The sequence below is a fragment of the Lepidochelys olivacea genome, assembly GCF_965140295.1.
Source record: "Lepidochelys olivacea isolate rLepOli2 genome assembly, chromosome: 9".
Taxonomy (NCBI): domain Eukaryota; kingdom Metazoa; phylum Chordata; order Testudines; family Cheloniidae; genus Lepidochelys; species Lepidochelys olivacea.
Genome location: NC_140419.1, coordinates 34,469,942 through 34,492,643, shown reverse-complemented (window position 1 = coordinate 34,492,643; position 22,702 = coordinate 34,469,942). Strand labels below are relative to the sequence as shown.

At 38.6% G+C, this 22,702-nt stretch overlaps 1 protein-coding gene across 1 annotated transcript in view; it reads left to right on the top strand.

Moving 5' to 3' along the window:
- Nucleotides 1-22,320, top strand: part of DAW1 (dynein assembly factor with WD repeats 1) — a 31,692-nt gene extending 9,372 nt beyond the window's left edge. Inside the window, exons 4-14 of the mRNA XM_084638209.1 lie at nt 1,483-1,541; nt 2,497-2,619; nt 4,641-4,740; nt 8,887-8,994; nt 10,190-10,296; nt 15,753-15,855; nt 17,517-17,631; nt 19,120-19,196; nt 21,129-21,291; nt 21,946-21,991; nt 22,091-22,320. Of these exons, the coding sequence (XP_084494335.1) occupies nt 1,483-1,541; nt 2,497-2,619; nt 4,641-4,740; nt 8,887-8,994; nt 10,190-10,296; nt 15,753-15,855; nt 17,517-17,631; nt 19,120-19,196; nt 21,129-21,291; nt 21,946-21,980 (990 nt within the window). The 3' untranslated portion in view covers nt 21,981-21,991; nt 22,091-22,320. The remainder of the gene's footprint in view (nt 1-1,482; nt 1,542-2,496; nt 2,620-4,640; nt 4,741-8,886; nt 8,995-10,189; nt 10,297-15,752; nt 15,856-17,516; nt 17,632-19,119; nt 19,197-21,128; nt 21,292-21,945; nt 21,992-22,090) is intronic.
- The last annotated feature ends 382 nt before the right edge of the window (nt 22,321-22,702 follow it).

Genomic DNA, 22,702 nt, shown 5'->3' with positions numbered 1-22,702 from the left:
ATGTGAAATCTGGTCTTTTGTGTGCTTTTATCATATACTATACAGATTTCATGGGTGAGACCAGCCTTTCTCAAACTGGGGGTCCTGAACCGAAAGGGAGTTGTACGGGAGGGGGTCACAAGGTTATTTTAGGGGGATTGCGGGATTGCCATTCTTACTCCTGTGCTGCCTTCAGACCTGGGTGGCCAGAGAGTGGTGGCTGCTGACTAAGGGCCCCGCTCTGCAGGCAGCAGCGCAGAAGTAAGGATGGCAATACTATACCATGCCATCCTTACTTCTGTGCTGTTGCTGGCAGTGGCTCTGCCTTCAGAGCTGCGCTCCCGGCCAGCAGCTGCCTCTCTCCAGGTGCTCAGGTCTGGAGGCAGCACTGCTGCCAGAAGCAGTGCAGAAGTAATGGTAGCAGTTCCGCAACCTCCTCTACAATAATCTTACAATCCCCCCACAACTCCTTATTGGGTCAGGACCCCTACAATTACCACACTGTGAAATTTCAGAATTAAAGAGCTGAAATCATGAAATATATGATTTTTAAAATCCTATGACCGTGAAATTGATCAAATGGACCGTAAATTTGGTAGGGCCCTATTAATAATTATTACTTATTTAATAAATCTTTGCATATAGTGCCATAGGTATGTCTGACAGTTTATAGAAAGAATAAAGACAAATGGTCTCTGACCAAAAGATCTTAACAACATGTGTTTGAAAACAGTTGGTTCCTGGATCTAAATGATCCAGGCAGTGGTATATTTGAAATCTCCTCTCTGAATTTCATCTTGATGAGTTTCTCCATTTTTATGTCTGCTTTTTAGAGATTCCACCAGTGTATTTCAAATCAGCAATGATAAGGCTTTTATTGTGGTGAACATTTGGGTGTGGAACTCTGACATCGCCTCTCTCTCTCCCCATTTTTTTAAAACAACATCTTATACTTGTTGAAAGCATCTCACAATGTAAAAGTTAAAATTATTTCTTGAAGTGGATGGAGTGGTTTGTAGTATATGGCTTAACAGCAAACACTGAAGAGCAGTTGTTGGAGCACCTTCCAAGAAAGCCCTCACTCATGGTCCATAAGGGCCCATTTATTTCCCCCACCCCTCCTGCAACTCTTAGGGTTCCTTCTCTGTTCTCAGAGAAGGCAGCAGAGAATGAAATTCAGAGAGAGGACAGCTCATTCAGGCCTTATAAACACTGAGGATCTACTTCAGTCACAGCCATTTGTGGCCAGGCAATCAGTAGCATAGCTGCACCACTGCAATTCCTGGTAAAGACAGAAATTTTCTGCATGAATTCTACAGTGGTAATTGCTCACCACTAATAATTGTTAATGTATTGCTGTCATAACTGTCATAACTGCTCAGTTAGCATGACTAAAATGGGAAGAAAATATTGAGAAGAGTAGATATTAAGCTAGTTCAAAAACTCCTAGTAATTTGATTTTTATTTGAAAATGCACCAAATCTTAATTTTCCTGTATTTCAGGTGCTAAGGGCACATATATTGCCACTGACCAATGTAGCATTTAACAAATCTGGTTCCTGGTAAGTTTTCATTTTTAAATTCAAAATGCATAATTACTAATGGAAAAAGATTTTTAATGTGGAAATTAAATAGTGAATTTCAGTGCTCCTATCTATCCTGCACAAAAATCCCTTTGTGTTATGATTGTATCTACGCAGATTTAAGCACTTCCCATATCTGGATTTCAGGCTTCTAAGGAAAAACCAAGGGGGCTGCAAAAAATGGTGGATGTGATTCAATTGATGGCACTCTCCCCTCTCGCATATGTTGATGATAGCTGCTGTATTCCAGCAGGATCAGCAGAAAGAAACACACATTATAGTAAAAACAACGAGGAGTCCTTATGGTACCTTAGAGACTAACAAATTTATTTGGGCATAAGCTTTCGTGGGCTAAAACCCACTTCATCAGATGCAAGGAGTGGAAAATACAGTAGGGAGGTATAAATACACAGCTTATGAAAAGATGTGAGTTGCCTTACCAAGTGGGGAGTCAGTGCTAACGAGCCAATTCAATTAAGGTGGAAGTGGGCTATTCTCAACAATGGGGTGAGGCTTTAATATAAGTGGAGTGCAAGTCCATTGAAATACGTTTAAACACTTTGGGACTTTCACTGTAAGTGAAGTTGAGCTGTAATTGACTTGATTGTTAGTTTATTAGACTAACTATTTTTTCTCTGTAATCTCTTCTAAAGGAGAGCCTAGTTTTTTTAGTAGGAGAGAATGCATTGAGCCCTGGTAATGTTATCTTTTAAAAATATAATATTTAGTAAAGTTTTGAAAATGGCTTGATTTAGAATCTTTGCCATGATTGATATTCTCATGGATACCATGGAATGCGGGAAAAGCATTTAGGGCCTGATGCAAAGGCCACTGAAATCAATGGAAAGACTCCCCTTGACTTCACTAGGTTGTGGACCCAGGCCCTGAGAAAGTTTCTACAGTCCTGTAACTCATTTATCTTTCTTCATTTTAGCTTTATCACTGGAAGCTACGACAGAACATGCAAAATATGGGACACAGCATCAGGAGAGGAGCTACGTACATTGGAGGGACACAGAAATGTGGTCTATGCAATAGCTTTCAATAATCCTTATGGGTAAATAGGTTTTCAGAGTCTTTGAGACACCTTCTAATTGCCAACATTGCTATGTTGCAACTATAGTTATCCTATAAACTTTAAAGTAAAATAGAGTAATGACAGCTTGTGTTGCTTTAGTTAGAATGATCAGCTTTTCCAGCATAACCGCCTTTTTAAGTGGGTTAATCCATTTAGTACTACTCATACATTATTATCAAGGATCTGACTTAGAAACTGGTCAGAACTGGTGAGTAATTGATAGGAGATCCTGAGGGTGCTGTTACAGTGTCCAATGTGAATCTCCATATCTTTTATTTTCTACAGAAGTTGTCTGGGTTATATAAGAGCTAGCAGCAGTAGTGTAGAGAGACTATGATGTCATGTACACAAGTTTACATTAGTCAAGAGCTGCCTTTTTTATGAGAGAGTTTTGTTCTTCAAAAAGTAAACCGTTCTCTTCTCTGTTATGCTTTTGTCCACACTCTACAGGAGAAGGTAGAAAGGAATTCTTATTTCCATCATCCAAATATATTTACAGTTAAAAGTACATATTTAAGATGTGTGTGTACAAAACCAGATAATGAAGAAGTGGTGGATGGCAGATATTTTTTTCATATATAAGAGAAAATGAACCTGTTGACAACCTTGAGCTAGAGTTGAGCTAGAAATCTATTTCCAAAGAAAAAGAACTAGTTTAACACCAATCATTAGGTTTCTATAATATGTCCATCACTATAGCATGTGAGCACTTAATAGGACTCATTACGAGACTATTTTAACAATTATTTGTGGTCAGTCGCTTCAGCTGGGCAAAATGAATGGTTGTATAATTGCAAGAGAAAAAGAAGGTTGTACAGACATTTAAAATCTGGTCTCATAAGGTATGTCTACACTGCAATTAAAAACCTGCAGCTGGCCAGTTCTAAGGGGCTCAAGCTAAGGGCTCTTTAATTGTGGTGTAAATACTAGGGCTGGAGCCAGGGCTCTAGGATCCTGTGCAATGGGAGCGTCCCAGAGCTCGGGCTGCAACCTGAGCCCAAAAATCTACATTGCAGTAAAACAGCCTCTTATCTTGAGCCCTGCAAGCCTGAGTCAGCTGGCACGGCCAGCTGCAGGTTTTTAATGGCAGTGTAGACATACCCATAGAGGTCAATGACAATACTCCCTTTGCCTTCACTGGGAGGATAATTAGAGACTTAATGTAACTTTGAGTGGTTTATCAAAGAAACAGACATATATGGGGAGTTCCATGTTATTGACCTTCCACTCTGTTAGGTTTAAATACAAATTGGGTATGGAATGAGTCCCAAGAAAGCCAGAGGGAGATGCCGTGTACACACAAACCTACTATACCAGTAATTTAAGAGATGTTACTGAGGTGCAGTGCTAATGTATATGAAACAACTTTGTAAGGTTGCAGACATTTTGTGACTTTTAATAAGTCTGTTTGGATGTTCATCAGATGGTCTAGCCTGTGGTGTAAATTAGAGTGGCCAGCTTTGACAGCTTTGCATTGGTGGACAGGCACAAACCTGCCCCAATGTACTAGGGAATTTGGCCCTGTCTTTTTAATTTGAAAATATAAACTAAATAGGCTGCAAAGAAAGAATTGCGCACCAGCAAATTGTTTGTTTTTCCCTTAATAAAACTTCAGTTTCTAAAAGGTGTGTTGCAAGATCAAATAATCTGGCAGAATGCATCTGTGTGCACTGAGGGAATTTATGCTAACACAGCAACTACATCATGTCCTCTCTCTCACATTGATTTTGGTCTGACACCTGGTGTGGAAATGGGACAGAATATCTTTGTAGAGTGTTTACAACTGACCCAAGGAGTGCAAATCTCTACAGTGCCAGCCACAATTTAGTCATAAAATAAATATATCGCTAAACTCTAGACTTGTTCATGAGATGATTTGAAAATATACTGCTTTGGCATATCAAGGATCATATATTTTTGTGAATTCTTCAGTTTCTCCTTCTGCTGCCTTTAACATTATTTATTTTTTTTCTAAATAAAAATGACTTTTTCCATTTTAGTGATAAGATTGCCACTGGATCTTTTGATAAAACCTGCAAATTATGGAGTGCAGAAACAGGAAAATGTTATCATACCTTCAGGGGACACACCGCAGAAATAGTGAGTTCCTGCCTTACAATATTAAACCTTTGCATCCAACTGTATTTTCATATGCAGTACAACCTTGATTTTCCAGAACTTAATAAGTCAAACTACTACTACTTCATAAGAGGGTCATTTCCTCTGTTGTTTGTTAATTACACTGGAAAAAAACCCCTTGATTATTCAAAAGTTCTCGGTGTCATCTAGGACCTTGGTATAATCAAGATGGTCTCATAATGGTGTGTCTTTACTAGGGTGAGGTGGGAGAGCTTCTGCTCTTGTATTCAAACTCCCATGATGCTAAAACTCTACTATTTTAAAAACCTGCATCTAGATCTTTGTAATTAACAATGTTAACTCTCTCCCTATTCAACACAGTGTGTAAGTAGCCTTTCTCTCTATGCAAGCTGTGGGTGTCTTGAGGCACTGACTGTATGGGAGAACTGGATCCAAAGAGAATCCACTTATGTATGCTGGGGATTTATGGGACAGCTTGCAGCGTACAGAGCTAAACCAAAGGAGCACCCATCTCTTAGGAACATAGGAATTACCATACTGGATCAGGTTTATGGTTTATCTAGTTCAGTATCCTATCTCCAGCAGTGGCCAGTGCCAGTTGCTTAAGAGGAAGATGCAGGAAACCCAGCAATATGTAGTGGGATAATCTGGCTCCCAGGGGAATCTCCTCTTAACCCCTATTATGTAAAGGTTGGCTAAAGCCAACCTGAAACTCTTTTTTTTTAAAATATTTGTAGTGCCCCCTCTCTACCTGGTTACCTTCTTTAATGCCAATCTGCTTAGGTTTTGATGGGCAGGTCTGGGTTCTTCTGGATCCCGCCACCCACTCAGTGTATCTTCTTTATTTTTTTCTATGAATTTATTTGCACCTCCCTCGCTCCTTCCTGGCAGGGTCATCAGGGCAGCTTGGGAAGAAAACTCTAACAGGGTAATCCCCACTTACTTGCCAGATAATTGGAGACTTCCAAGAAATAACACAAACACATACAATATATTCAACACAATAATTATATTAAACAGGAGACAAATATACATAACAGGGTAAAACACTATTTTTAGGGTCACCGGTGCACACACTGATAATACCTGTTACTTTCCCCAGTCACAGGATCTAATGTAGCAAATGTAAGATTAGTGTCCCGTTGGTATGCGTACTTTGTGGTCATAGGTCATCAAGGGCCCCAACAAACTTTTTCTCTGCAGTGGTTTAGCAGTGTGGCTGATTGGGTTCAGTACAGCCCAAAGGTCTCACAAGTGGGAGAAGGTGGTAAATCCCTCCACAGGTTTAATATGCAGCAGGTTATAAAATCCCCAAACCCTTATTCCCTGGCTTGAGGACAAGGTTCAGGGAATCGGGAGTCCCCAAAACAAATTCCCTGACTGACTAACTAAAAGATAGTGCCCTCACAAACTCCATGTATGATCCTCAGGTTCAGAGATGACTCTGGACTCCTCAGTCACTACAGAGGGGCTGATCTCTGCTGGCGGGATCCTCTTCAGGCAGGAATCAGGCTGCTTCGGTCCCAGGATTTCCCCTCACCACAAAGGGGTGCAGGGCTCAAGGTGCAGATTACACAACTCTACTAAAATCCAGACTGTAGTTTCCTAGCCCAGCGTCCAGATACACACACAGCAGGCAGCAGCCCTGGACTAGCAGACAGAGCAGAGCTGACCATGCGGTGACTGGTCTCACCTAGGGAGCTGGAGGGCTAACTCAGCCTGGCTGGGGAAGTTTCCCAGCAAAACTTTACAAACTGGGAATCGTCAGTAGAGAAGAAAAAGCCCAGCTGAGGGATCTTGCTTTCAGGTCCCTAAAGGCCAGTTTTCAGGGGGAACCCTGTATGCAGGCCTCGGACTCACCAGCTCCCCACACAGCCAGTCCTGCCCTTGCCGGCTCCAGACTCACTCAAAAATGGCTTCTCCCCTTTCCTTGGGAGGGGCATCTCACTTCCTATTGGTTGCCAGGCAGACTCTGAGTTTGCCATGGCTCCCCTCCTTACCAGGGACAGTGTGCCTTTCCCTGAGCTGCCAGCAGACAGAGCCCCAGGAATCTAGGTAGTCTCCTTGGGGGTTACATATAGTTACTACTATAATTTTGGGGGATATTCTCGATATCTATGTACATGGCCCATTGCTTTTGGAATCTCGCTAAATTCTTGGCTTCAACAACCTGTGGCAATGAGTTTCAGTCTGATTATGAATTGTGTGAAAGTAATTATTTATATCAGTTTTGAATTTGGCTCTTTTCAGTTTCTTTGAATGTCCTCTTCTTTATGAGACAGGGAGAACAGAAGTTTCTGATTCACATTCTTTACACCATTCATTTTCTGTACAGTACATTTTTTCCATCTTCTCTTGCACTCTGCTGTTGTCTGTTCTGGTCCTGTTGCTCTTCAATCCCTCTCTCCCATGACTCTAGCTTATATCAATATCCTAGTGGACAGACAGATCAGCTCCTGCTTGGCCTAAGAACCTATTCTCTCTTTGTTCTACATGGCCTTTTAACATCATTCCTGTCTGAATGAATGTTTGCCTCTTTTGTCCCATTATTTCAGTGAACTGAAGTATCACATATCATGAATACACTGATTGATGTCTGTTATGCCTCCCACTGGAGAGCATTTCTTACGCCTTTGAATTCAGTGCAAGTATAGCTGTGTATTCAAGTATAGCTGTGTATTCTGGGAGGTCTGTAAAGCCTCCATGAACTAGCAAAAATAGAGGCTAATTTTCTCCTGCACTGACCCATATTGATCAAACTATTTGAGCATATACAAAAAGGCATACCATCAAGGAATAGAACAAAACTCTTTATATCCAATTAGCAGAGTATAATTAAAATAATTTATTTTCTGTCTCTAACTCGTTACAGTTTCCCTCTTTTCCAAATGTTAAGAATTATTTTTGACTATTTAAAATTTGATATTTTTACCTGATTACATGTTAGAAAATTTCAGTTATGATTTCTCATATAATTTGTTTACATTTTTGAAACAATACCCTTGTTTTTCTGGAGCATGATTTTTCTTTTTGATTCTTACATTTGGCTTGTAAAATTATATGTACTAGAACACCCCACTGAAACACTCAGATTATATTTTTCTATAAAAATTGCCTTTTGATTTGTCATTCAATAGAGTAAAAAAATTATAGAAACTGTGCGTGTGCATTGTAGGTGCAGCAGTTTAATTTGTAAGTTGCAAAAGTGAAAACTGGGCCTGAGAAGTTGCTGCTTTGCATCAGTGTACAGTAGCATTGGTATGTCTTGTAGTGATTTGTTTGTTCTCTGAGCATTTTGAAATTATTTCTCTTAACATGAACTACCTGATTTTTAAAAGGGTCTCAACTCTGTCTTTACCAGTTTTGTGCCTACAAATCAGGTAATTATAGGTCTTAGGGCTTGATCAGTTTCCACTGACTTCAGTGGTAGTTGGATCAGGCCCAGAGTGCTATGAATTGTACCTGCAAATAACTGATAGGAATTATACCTACAAAATCAGATGGTGTTTCTCAACATCAGGCCCATAATCGTCAATAATTTCTGAAAGAGTAGATGTTTATTACACATAGACTGCTGCCACAGGTCTATGCTATGTAGATTTGTTCAATAATGAAAAATGGAATATCATAATTGAAAATGCAACTAAGTTCCCAGCAAATGTTTTCCTTTTTCCAAAGACATTTGTGTTCCTCATTAGGAGAACAACCATATCATATAGTTACTGAGGACTGGAAGCTGGCTACATCAGTCAAATGTGAGGACTGAGTTGGGGACTTTGTTGCATTTTTGCTCAAATATATACCTGTGATAAAAATGAGGCTGTATGTAAAAAAGGCTGTTTGATAATAGGGTTAACATATGTTCCAATAAGCCTTTTCTAACACACACAATCGTTTTTAAAGCAACTAGTTAGTTAGTCCAATAAGCTGTCCTCCAAAGCTTGTGTGGTAAGGATTTGTTGCTTCTCTAACAAAATCTCTAGAAGGCACTGCAGCTGTCACATTATTCAAGTGCCATGACTGTATTTGTAGGTCACAAACTGTTAAATTGTATTATTGCTGTATTTTCAAATACTGACCCTGATCCGAGTTAGTTTTAAAAAAAAATCATAGGAAGCTTATTGTTTCCCAATGTTTGTGTTACAGGTTTGTTTATCATTTAATCTTCAAAGCACTCTGATAGCAACTGGAAGTATGGATACGACAGCCAAACTATGGGATATCCAGAATGGAGAGGAAGTGGTCATGTTAACTGTATGTTTGCATTCTTTATTGCTCTGAAGGTGTTTGGTGCTTTTGTAGTTCCTAACTGAGTAAGATGTGGGTATAAGTAGACTTCTTAATCATCCATTTCAGACAAAGAATTTCTATTACTAGCTGAGTCACTTAGTGACTGAAGTTAAATAATTGATTAAGAAAACATAAAGGGATTAAGAAAGCTATGCTACTTTATTAAAATCATAAAACCCACTTTGATCAAATGTCAGACTTTTCCAATTCAATGTCACTACTGTCCTAGGCCCAAAAATATTGCTGCTCTCATTAACGTGGTTTATCATTATAAGTACTGAACTGTAATTCCTGTGCTAATACAATTACAACTCTGAGAGCTAATATAAAGTAACTTCAAAAATGTTAATGCCTAGTATTATAGCTATAAATGTTCCTTTTAGCTGCATCATTCATTTTCTGCATGATGTGTGTATATAGAGAATTCAGTCAAGTCACCAAGTGCATCTAGAGTGCAATTTCTATTCTCTGTATTTGGCTTGCTAGGATTTCACTGTTTAAATATTTCTGCCTAAATGTTTAAAGTCACATCCTTATCCCTTTCACAAAGACTAAGTAAGGGGCAGCGCACAGGTTGTCTCCTTTGGTGTTCCTGGCCCATGGAGTAGACAAGGGACATTCTCCTCCTCACCCTTCTCTACCTCTGCATGCGTCAGGGTGGGGGAACCTAGGGAGGGAGCAGAAGAGACTGCAATTGTCCTTGGCCTGTGAGCAGGAGGCTCCGTATGCCTTTTCTCTCATGCATACACACAAGGGGCAGTGACAATTTGGCTCTTAGTTTATTGTAATAAAAGCATCCTCTCATTTAATGGTGAATAACTACTGTTCCGCAGAAATCTGATATGAAAAAGACCTATTAGATCACAATTCTAATTCATTCTCCTTGTCGTTGCAGGATTGTTCCCAGTGTTCTATTTGCTAGTACTTAAGTGGCATATGATATTAAATGCTGTTGTAATATGGGCAGTGAGATTATACTGTGGAATAGTCAAAGTTATGCAAGAAACAAGAAAATTTACTACTTTGTCAGGGAGGTGGACTATATGGCCTAATGGAAACAATCACTTCTGTGATTTTGTATTCCTACTGTACAAATTAGGTATTGGACCTAAATGTATCATTTATATTCTGAAGTACCTTTTTGTTAATATTCTCTTAGGGGCACTCAGCAGAAATTATTGCATTGTCATTTAATACTACAGGAGATAGGATCATCACTGGCTCCTTTGACCACACAGTTGCAGTGTGGGATGTTGGCACTGGCAGGTACTAAAGCACTCATAAGGTTGTTTTTGTATTGTGTGTTTTTTAGACATCTTAAAGGGGACTGTCAAGGCCTACAAATTCTAGACTTTCCAATTGGGCTTTGGTTTTGGGCACACCTGACCTCATCTTTACTTTGTTTCTCCTGTGACCTTTGCTCTGAGTAGCCAGGGTACTGAAATATGCAAAAAAACTGGCTCTCCAAATGCGTTAGTGTAAAAGAGGCTTATATTTTTTAAAACTCCACCTGCTCGCAAGAACTGAGCCATGCAGGCTGAGTAAAAGGGCCCTATATTTTGTTATTAATGAATCATCCAACCAGAAAGATGTAATCTGTGTTGAAGCACTTGGTTTGGGGAATTGCTACATTTTTATAGAAGCAAGAGACAGTTCTAAAAAGGAAAGGTGTTTTTAGGGCATGTTAAATTATGAGCAGTCAATCTTGCCAGTTTCTCCTTCATAAATATAGAGTGTGATTTTCTTCTCACTCTGGTTTTACATCAGCGTAAATCTATTGACTTTCAAGGTCAGTTCAGTGAGAGGAGAATTTGGCCTTCTAACTACAGAGTTCAAGATTTTAAGATTATCATACCAGTAAGAAGGGTCACTTCTTCATTTAATAATGGCTAAAGTATTTGTGTAATTTAAATGTGAATGGCTGAATACTGGCTTGTTAATATTGTTCTCCCAGGTCCTCTTGTTTTTTGAGCTGAGGACTCAGTATAAATAATATTATGAACCAGTTGTCCAGATTACTGATACAGGTGGCTTTTTGTTAAGGTAAACATTCCATTCCATTTTCATGGAAGATTTCTCTCTCCATGAAGTTAGATGGAATATCTATAAAATTAGTATGCTTTGGAATTATTAAAATGAAGGGTGAATGCATACATCACATGGATACAGTTGAAATAACAAACATGATGATAGGTTTCAGGGTAACAGCCATGTTAGTCTGTATTCGCAAAAAGAAAAGGAGTACTTATAGCACCTTGGAGACTAACCGATTTATTTGAGCATAAGCTTTCATGAGCTACCATTCACTTCATCGGATGCATTCCTAACCAATGCATCCGATGAAGTGAGCTGTAGCTCACGAAAACTTATGCTCAAATAAATTGGTTGGTTTCTAAGGTGCCACAAGTACTCCTTTTCTTTTTGCGAAACATGATGATGTAACATCAAGACCACGAAGACCATATCATCTCTTCTGCGAGAAAAAATAATATGCATATACTAGGTCATTTAAGGCCTGATCATGGAAAGCACCCTCTGCTCCCAATAGTAAGAGTTGAGAGTCAGTGCCTCAGGCTCAGAGGCACTTAGCACCTCACCAGATTGGGCCCTTTGACAGTAATGTTATTGCGTTCAGTTTGTTGTTGCAGATATTTGTTTTTGAACAGCTCTTTCTTCCAGCTTCTTCTTGTTTGATCCTGTAGTGAAGTCAAAGTCTTAGTTTTTTAATGTTGCATTCTTTTTCCGCAGAAATGATTGAGGTGTTACAGATTCAGCATTGTGACTTCACTTCAGGATCAAATAGCAGGAGATGGACTGTGAAGGAGGAAGCTCTTATTTAAACATCAGTAGTTTTGGTAATTAGTGTGGAAAGAATTAAAAAATGTGAAAGTTAAATGGATTTTTTTTAGTCTGATATGCTTGAAAAATTTCCCCAGGATATAAGTCACTTGTGAGCTTATTCTCATGTCTCTGAAACACATGCAGTCCCACTGGATGTATCAGAGTAATTATTAACATTAATTATTGATCTCAGTGGAATAACATCAGCAAAAAGCAGCTACAGAAGTGGAGTTGAACCTGCTCAGTAAAACTGCTAAGAAGTGACTGATATATAACTTGTCATTAGGCTAGTGGTAACTGGTGAAACATTCACCAGTGATTTGACTTGTCTCCTATGAATGCTGCAAGCACCGGAGAGTGGCATGATCACATAGGCTTTAGTCTTTTTAGAGGTGTTCGCTGTAGCTGGCAGTGTTCAGTAGAGCATGTAGTATTATTAGGAGCAGCAGTGGTAATCTAGTTTATTTTGTGTGGGCTGCAGTCACTAGAGGGCAATATAGTCATGCCCTCCTGTCTAGGTCTGGTATCTTATCTGTTAGAGGGCAGTGATGCATATGTATGCTATTAAAGGAGGACAGACGCACACATTTAGAGTACTGTTAGAGCTGAGCTAATAATTTAACCATGAATAATGAACTCAACTAATTTTGCCTTTCTTTGTGCTTGAGGAATATTCATAAATAGATCACATTTTCCTCAAGGCTATTTTATTTGAATATACTCTGAATTTTTTGTGGGGTTTGGTTTTTGTTGTAGGGATCATGATGACGATATGCTGTATTTGATAATTCTAAATTTCAGTTGTTCTGGCTAGTTGTGATTGGTCCCAATATTGCATGGTATTGTTTCTGCTATCTGACTAGATGGGCATACTTTATCATCCTGAGGAAAATTTGAAGACGGTACTAGCATGTTGAATCCCTAAAGGAGACATAGCAGATAAACAGGATTAGGGAAGTTTTAGAAAATGTTAAACCTTTAACTTTGGTCCCCAGAGACCTTTTTCCATGGGCAGATTCCTAGAAAAAAAAATCAAAATTTTAATTTAATTACATTTTTCTCTCATCATAGTCACACAAATGTACTTGTGTGCATTGTCCTAGTTAGAGCCAGTTGAAAAATGCCAAATATTTTTTGTGGGAAATTTCAAAACTTTGTGTGTGTGGTTTGTTTTTTTTTTTTTAAATTTTCCTATGAATATTTTCAGTTTTCTGACAAATTTTTTTCTGTCATGAAAATTTTTACCAAAACTTAAAGATTTTTACTGAAAAAATTTGGTTTTTATTTTTCTGTGGAAAAAATGTAAACCCATTTTTCATAGAGTTTCAATGAAAAAAATTTCCACCAGCTCTAGCTGTAGCTGAGAATGGTGCAGTTAGAACCTTGTCTGGCTCATTTAACTGCCTATAATTTGAGTTTGGTGAGGGACTATGAAATCATTGTGCAACTGCTATGTTAATAGTCAGTGTCCCATCATACAAAAGATACCATTTCTGTTGTGAATACTTGAGCATCCAAGCTTAAAATTAACTGTCCATGAGCATTTGTGCCAGTAAATGTGGCTCTAAAGTTCATGGAAGGTGAGCACAAAATGGGCAAAAATGAAATTTGAATGAAAATTTTTTCATGGTATTTCCCCAACTCTGATTATTATATAGATTTTTTCCTAATTGAATTGTTGACAAATCACAGTTTATGTGAAATATGTTCAAATATTCTGCTATTTAAGCATCCAGTATATTGATGTATTACATGTCCGTCCCATCTGGCTACGTATACAAAAGTTTGAAGCAACGACCATTCTTCCTCTGTGTTTGTAAAGAGAGACCTTGATCCTGATTGGGGATTTTGGGTGCTGCATAACAAAAATGACAATAGTACAAATGGCCAAATAATATGTTCACAAAACCAAAGTACTCCCCACAATTTAGTTATTGTAAAGAGGTCAACATCATCACAACAGAACTGGAAACACATAATTAGGAAATAAATAGAGTAATCTGTTAAAGGAACACCAATGTAATAGGTTTCTTTTGTTACAGTAAACAAAATTGGATTCAGTTACTCAGAAGATTTGCTTTTTTGAACCTTTCATTTAGTGTATACAATAATAGAGGCCTCTCTCTTTCTTGTCTAATCATTTTTAAAAAAATGAGTATTCTGAATTACTTAGTTTCATTTTGTTGCTTGTCTGGTCATTAACTTGATTAATTGTTAAACCTGTAGCTGTTTTCTATTAACAATAATGTGATATATCCCCTAATTTACAGTCCCTCTAATATATTTATCAATAAATCTCTTCCAGCACTCAGTATTTTATAGCTCTCCATTAATCTAGAATGGGCATTGATGACTAATTACTCAGCTCAGTTTATCAAAGCTGTCTGAAGAAGTTTAACAGATAACTCGTGTTGCCAATTTTATACATTGTCTTAAATAATGAATGCTGCACTTAACATGTTCTGGATCACTATAATGGTTGTCCTTTTAGTCAAAACAGGGTCTAAATACAGTGGAGTCCCCACTAGTATTTGGAGTGTGTTATATAGAACCTGATCTTGCACTAATAACACTGGCAAAACTAAGAATGATTTAAACAGGAGTTTTGTTTACAATTGGGACCATGGTTGTGCACATTTTGGTATTAGAATGGCTTTTGGTTTTTGTAGATTTTTGTTTCCTTCTTTGGGAATGTCATCTGCAGAGATTTATATTTATTTTGTTAATTAAAATATATATTAATAAATCAGCTATTTACTATGGTGAATCTGAAACATTATTTTAAAAATGATTTTTGGAGATATGAAAGTGATGGTGACCGTACTAAATGTATTTACATGATTACATTGTGTTCCTTTCACAATACTGTATATTCTGAACATTACAGCTATTTTTATCAAACATTTTAAAACACAAAAACCTACCCCTATTTTTTTTTGTCCAGGGGATTCTCAAAGAATCCCTTAACTCTTGATGTGACCTTTCTTCTGAAGCACATTTATTGAACCAGAGCATATTAGAGAATGACATAAACAGAGAACCTTAACGACTCAGAAGACTGGTGATGGGACATGGAGTCCTTTACCATTAGGTCACCGGCTGGAATCCAGCCCTGGCTACAAGTGATCAAAAAGTGTAACTATGATGTGTCCATTGTGAAATGAGCCAGTGGGTTACACTTGAATTTATAACAGACATATCCATTTCACTAAATGTTTCCCTTATTGGTAGGCTCAACAGAGCAGCTCAGATTTATTCACAGTTTGAAATCTATCAATTTGGTCCCAATTCATCAAGTACTTAAACACATTCTTAACTTTTATGCACTCCCTTAAGTCCTGTTGACTTCAATGGCACTTAAAGAAGTGCTTAAAGTTAAGCATCTGTTTAAGTTCCTTGCTGACTTGGGGTCTTGCAGAGCTACTTCTTTCAAGGTCATTGATGGGACATGTTGGCAGAGCAGTGAGGAGAAACTTGCTCTATTTCTGTCTGGGATCTATTTGCACTGTGAATGAATAGAAGACTTCATTAGTGTTGCCAGTCCGCTACAATTTAAATTCATGTCAAATATTTTTTTAAAGGAGAAAGTAGTACAAATGGGACTTCTTTCTACAGTACTCCTAGCCACTTTTGGTATAGGAGAACAGAAATGAGAGCTGATGTGCCACTAGAATGCTGAACCAGCCTCACTCTGTTTTAGACAAAGTCAGCCAAACCCTGCTCGCCTAACACCAGGAACTTCGATAACTAGTGGATGAGGCAGAAAGGATTTGGCCCATTAACTATACTATCATTCTAGCATACTTATAAACGTATACCTTTATACCTATCTCAGTTTTGATGCAAATGCACAAATATGAATTTTAATTTTCTTTTGGTAGGAAGTTGCATATTTTAATAGGTCATCGGGCAGAGATTAGTAGTGCACAATTCAACTGGGACTGCTCTCTAATTGTTACTGGATCAATGGACAAAACATGCATGGTAAGATCATTGGATCTCTACAAAAACCACCTGTATAGTCTGTCTGTTACACAACAAATAATTCACTGTAAGATTTCATTTAGGACACAATCTTTGTAACTTATTTAGAATCCATTTTGTATAATGAACCTTTTAACTGATGGCTGGTTTGTAGCAGTCACCCAGTATAGCTAAACTGGAAGGCAGGACTTGATGCTCCATTACAGCTAATTTCCTCTAATTTGTTTGATAAAAAGAGAAAATACTGTCTTGTGGTTGAGGCCCTGGACTGTTACTCAGGAGAGCTGTTCTCTGCTTCTGGCTCCAACTTCATTGGTGTCCTTGGGCAAGTCACTAAGGGACAGATTTTCAAAACTGGCCTCTAGTAATGAGTGCCTGTGATTTTCAGTGCCAAATTTTAGAAATCAGTGGCCTGACTTTTGGAGGGGATGAGTAACCACAACTCTGAACATCATGTTGGTCTTAAACTTTCTGTGCCATAGTTCTCCCATCTGTAATATGGGAATAAGGCTGTATCACTTCTTAAGGGTCAGCTGCTACCAGGAGAAGAGGAAGTCATGCTGATAATTAAGAGGGAGGCATAAGAGGCAGGGTGGAGAGATATGGCCTCTGATAGATCAAATCCATGTGATCTGGGTGCCAACCCACCTGCTTCTTTTGTGATAGGAAAACTTGCACCCTGGCAGAAGTTGAAAGAAACTCCACAGGAAAATCTCCTGGAGCTTTCTTGTCCCAAGTGGATTTTTTTGTGTAGGTTCATGGTTTGTCCCATACTGAACACAGAACTAAAATGAACAGGGATTTTAGTACAGGCTGTATTAAAACAGGAATACAAAAAATAGCTAGGGCAGTATTATCAAAAGCCTGCCATTCTATCTGACTGTTGAGAGCCTTTTTACTTCCTGAGAGGAGCACATGCGCTAGGTGCAGAAGTGAACTAATTTGGTTAGATTCACTACCAGATCCTGCACATTGTGTTCAGCAGATTGCACATTAGCTACCTTGATAATAAAATTCTCTTGATTAGCTGTAAATAGCCACATATTTTCTGTCTCTCTTTAAGGTTGCATATGCAAATTATAGCATTTCAGATGAAAATTGGTTCTTTCCTCACATATGGATTCTCTCTCTCATTTTTTCCACCAGTTTTTGGAATTCAGTGAACTTTCACTGAAGCTTACTCACAGGTCCTTGGTGTAAGAATGCACTTTTTGTAAATGACACATTATTTAATTAGTACATATCATTCAGTAAAGATTTGACTATGGTAGTGACACTTATATCAATTTGTAAGCAGGAACCTCCCTATTGATTTCAATAGAGAATTCTGCTTAAGTGATATCACATTAAACTAGTAGAAATGAAGCACAAAATGTATCAGACATGCAACATTTCCTGTGCATTACACTGGCTAAGCAAATACATTTCCTCTCCACTGGTTTAAATCCAGGGTAGTCATGCAATAATACATTTATTAAGGTATTACATTCTGTTATGCACTAAATCAGTGCATATATGATTTGTATGTAGTCAGTCACGATACTGATTGACTGACTATATACACATCCAGCAACTCAAGTCAAAATAAATAGTAAGATTGCTTATGATTGCCTGTAATTACTTGGATAGGGTTTTATTTCTTGCTTTTTATCCACATGCAGCTGTGGAATGCTGTGACCGGGATACGTGTGGCAACTTTAACAGGTCATGATGATGAAGTATTAGATGTGTGTTTTGATTATACTGGCCAGCGTATTGCAACTTCCTCAGCTGATGGTAGGTGAATTGATCGGGGCTAGCACTTTGTTTTCATATACTGGCAGCTGAGTGAATGTTAGAGCAGAAGAATGCAGTGGTAGCATAAACAGTATTTTCCCTTCTGCTCTGGTTGTGTGCTGGGTGCCGCTAAGCCAAACCCAGAAAATCTGGGCTAGAATATCCAGATCAAGATGTATTTAAGGTATCTAGAGAGAAAGAGAGAATCTCTCTGTGTGTGTGTGTGTGTGTGTGTGTGTGTGTGTATATATATAATATATATATATAAAAGATTTCTCCCAAAGTTAAAATTCTCTCATTTTTCAGACTTTCATCTTCTTCAAGATGCCTTGTCCAGTTAACCTCAAGCTTTCTGGGGAAATAAATTCTCTTGTGGTTGAAAGTGCATGAGAGACTGCAGGGAGAAAATAGCTTTTGGATGAAGTTAGGTCTGAGTGGCTCAAATTTGGGCTTAAACAGAAAACTAGTTAGATGCTTAAAAATTAAACTATTACTATGGCTTCCTAATATGTAATGAAAATACATAACAATGAGGGGGTGAAATAAGCAATTAAGTTTTATGATTGTGTTCAGCAGATTGCACATTAGCTACCTTGATAATAAAATTGTCTCTTGATTACCTTTAAATAGCCACAGATTTTTCTCTCTCTCATTTAGGCTGCATCTGCAGATTATAGCATTTCAGGTGTTCTGCATAGTTCTTAATTCTCATTAGTCAAAATAAATAGTTTTCTATATTACAGCCCCTTTGTTTTTTGTTTCAATATTAGCACATATTAATGATGCTATATGTTATTGCATGTTTATACATTATGTATGTGTTTTACATCTTCCTTTGAAGCGTTTGGTACCAACCACCATCAGGGCAGGATATCAGACCACTGGTCTGATCTGGTTTGGGTAGTTCCTATGTTAGGAAGTAAAATAATGTAATTTATGACTGACAGTGTAGGCCTACAGAAGCCCAATCACTTGGGACACTTACTAGATTGGACAAAACACTAGCAAACATGCAATATTTGATTACACAAAAGTGCAAAGGTTTTATACAAATTGTGAGTGTATATTCAGAGATTATACAGTGGAAGCCATTAAAAAGTCAATATTTTCCTACCATATCACAGATCTTTCCTGGCCTACTTTATGTATAAGGGAAACCTGTGGTGATTTCAAATATCACCATGTACTTAAATGTCGGCAAATCATGACTTTTTACAGGCAACCACTGCCTGGACCAATCCTGAAAACCAGCATGTGAGTCTGTGGGTTTCCTTGTGTGAGAAAAGTTACTCATGTTTGTATTTGAAGAATCAGGCCTTAACTTAGTTATTCCTAATACAGGACTTTTTTCTGCTTCCACTGAAGTCAGTGGCAAAACTTCCATTGACTTCCGTGCGTCCAGGCTGAGGTCCTTATTACCAATGAATGTGCACACTTTATATATAGACTTAAGCAAAACAGTCACATATGACTTTTGTTCTAATACAGGATCAGCAAGAGTTTACAATGCTGAAACAAAAAAATGCATTGCAAAGCTGGAAGGTCATGAAGGTGAAATTTCTAAGGTGAGTTGTGTGGTGGTTTCTGCCTGCTCTTTTTTATTTCTAAGTGACATCATGCTTACCAGCAATTATTACATATTGGCATAAGTTTCAAAATTAAATGTAAGCATGGATTTTTATAGCCCATTGGTGAGTGCTTACTTAGGATGCTGTATTCCAAGACTTTCCAGCCTCCTGTTGGGATGGGGAGCATGGCTCAGACAAGCTGCTTCCCTGCTTTTACCAAATTAGGGGCCTTTGAACACCTTCTTACTCTGTTTTGTTCCTCTGTGCAGCTGGGGTGGAGGCCCATGTCTCTAAGGTGAAACACACTAAGGGTAAAATTTTCCAAGTGCCTAAGATCCATTTTCAAAAGAACATATTCACGTAGAAGGCTGTGCCTCTTTGAAAGTCAGGTGCCCAAGTCAATTTTGAAAATAGAACCAAGGCTCCTAATTGACTTAGGTGCTTTTGAAATTTTACCCTAAAGGCAAATATTGTTGTTTAATTATTGCAATTCTTCCTGCTTGTCATTCAAGTGGATCATTATTTCATGATTTATGTGAACACCCAAACTAGCATGCAGGCCCATGATGCTGTAATTGATTGGTGATTTCCAAGCTTGAAATATTAACTTTTTAGGAGCTAGGCTAGTTCTTGGCAAAAAAATGAAGCCTTGCTGTTTGTAGTTTGGTGGGTCTGTCCAGCAGCTTGGGGACAAAACAATCGGCCACACCCAATTCTGTTTTTAGCCTTCAGAACAGGTGCTTTTATTCTTCTCTTACACAAAAACGAAAATATGAACAAGTAATAGTCCTGACCTGGACCAATATTGCAGAGTCCTCTACCATCTACTACTTTAAGGTTCCCAGTTCTCTCTTACTCTCCGGGTGACCACACGGCTTACCTGCCCTGTTGCTCAGGGAAGTGTTTGTATCTCCTGGCCCTCCTCCTCTTACAGACCTAGATCCTCACTTATGTCTTCCGTCTGGGAATCAGAACCAATCATTAGTTGGATCAGTTGGCTGCTGGGCTTCTCCTTAGGCCAGGATTTTCTGCTCCCTTGCTCTATAGAACCTTAAAGGTGCAGACTGCTCTACTACACTGTTTCCCTACATTCATTTGATTATTAAAATTCTGTAGCGAGAGAAAGTTAGATTCAGAAGGGATAACCTTACTTTACCTACAATGTTCTATGCAATACTTCGTTCTTTCAGGTTTAAAAGAGAAGGGGCCATTGGCAGGGCATTCTCCATCAAGAGCCCTAATTCTGGAACTAGCTTCCCTACCTGGGAGCCAGAATTTGCCTTTTGGACATACTGAATGGTGCTCTGTCTTTACGTATATCAGATGGAACGATGTGATAATTTGGGGAGTCTGTTGTTTTGCAGGTTCATTTTTTTCAGGGTGGGGGAGAAGAGGCAGGATATGTTGGGCACTGTTACCAGTCAATAATTCACAAATCTGTGTGATGACATTTTAAATTGTGTAATAAACCCAATATAGTGAGGTTATGCTCCTTAAACTATATATGAGGAGTTAAAAATGTATGCAAACCTGGCAATGTAAAGTAAGTGGCCTTTAATGGGAGTTAAACTATTATGGGGAATTACCTCATTTCACATAAAACACTCTCAAATATACATACAGTGAAAGCTACAGTATGTAAATAACATGCGTATAATGTCAGAGCAATTGGGGAGTTATTATCCAGGGTCCCTGATCCTGTAATTGTCTCAATGTGGATGGACCTTGCAACTGCACACGCAGCCCCAGAGGCAAGGGTCTGCCTGTATGGATCCAGTTGCTGGATTGTGCCTTAATTTTATATTAGGAATTGAACTCTGGAGTTGCTGGCTCCTGGTTGTAAGTGCTAACCACTGAATCATGCTTTCTCTTCCAATTATATAGGCTGGAATGCTAACTGGTGTCACTTTTCTTGTCATTGTTTTAAAGATCTGCTTCAATTCTCAAGGTAGTCGTATCCTAACAGCCAGCTCTGACAAAACAGCTCGACTTTGGGACCCTCATACAGGACAATGCATTCAAATATTAGAGGGACACACTGATGAAATATTCTCATGTGCTTTCAATTACAAAGGCGATATAATCATTACAGGTAATTTTCTGGGATTTTTTTTATACAGTTTTATATTTTGAAACTTAAAAAATGTACTTGGACCATCTCACACATGTTGAGAGCACCAGTGACTTCCAACACATAGCCAAGGTAGAAAGAGAAATGCACTTAAGAACTGTGGCTCAATTTCATACTGCTATGATCAAATTTGAATGTAGGCATGGACAAAGCTTTAGGCTAAACCCTGCTACCTTTTCCATGGGATGTACTATCTACAAAACAGCTGACCCAGTCCAGTTCACATACTGCATGCACTGTGAGGGGATAGGAGATGGGCAGGATGCAGAGAGCCTCTGCAATGGGATTGAACTGTCTGTGCCTCTGGAGCTGTTTTCTGTGCAAGCTCCATCCACTTTAGAACAGAGGGGGTCTTGTGAAAGGATCAAGCACGAACAGTGGATCCACAGCTGCTTGGACCCACTTTCTGAACTCCACACATGGGGGGGCAGGAGGGCAGCAGCCATACAGAGTACTGCAGCTGCAGAATGGCTCTAGTATCTCTTTACAGACACAGGCAAGAGAAGTCTATTTACACAGATCTGCCTACAGGCTAGTTATTTAAGTATTAATTAACAAGGAAAATATATATGGTAGGGGCAAAAGTAATGGCCCATAATATGTGTTTATTACTAGGAAGCAAGGATAACACCTGTAGGATATGGCGCTGACTGAAGATGAGGTATGGCTCAATTTGCTAGAAGCTTTGATCAACATCATAAGAGTAGTCAAAAATCAGCAGTCTTTCAGAACTCTGTTTTCCTTTTGCCCTCTTTGCCAGTTTTCAGTCTTGCTGAAGTAGAGCAGTTCCCTGGACTTTGACAGGTTTGACTCTTTGGACTGCTGAAGTCAGCTAGTTATCTGTATCATTAGCACTAATACAGTAGGTTAGCTGCATGTTTTGATAGGCATATTTGTTTTTACATGTAACATTTGTAATAAAAAAATAGCATCATGGTACTATTAAATGCGTAAAGGGCATCATTTGCACATCTCCTGTGTGTGTTTCTATACTACATGTACTTTTTTGTATGTAATAAAATGTTTCACTGAAGTGCTAAGTTGTATTAATTGTAGTGCAATATTCTTACTAGCATATTTTTTGAGGAAAACATGTATTAGTCATTGTTTATAAGTTACATTGCTATTACTAAATATGGAGCATGCTGCATTTAAACCCCCCTGCTTCTCCCCCCCCCTTCATCTCTTCACCTGGGGGTCGGGGTGGGGTGGATGAAGAACCTCTGGTGGTGGCTGCCACTTTCTTCCCTCAGCTGCCCAGAAGGGCTGCTCTTTCTCTGGAGAACAGCAGAGACTAGGACCTAGCTGGACAGTTCAGTCACCAGTAACCGAATCTGTGAAGAGGTAAGGAGGGCAGAATCAAAGTCCTGAA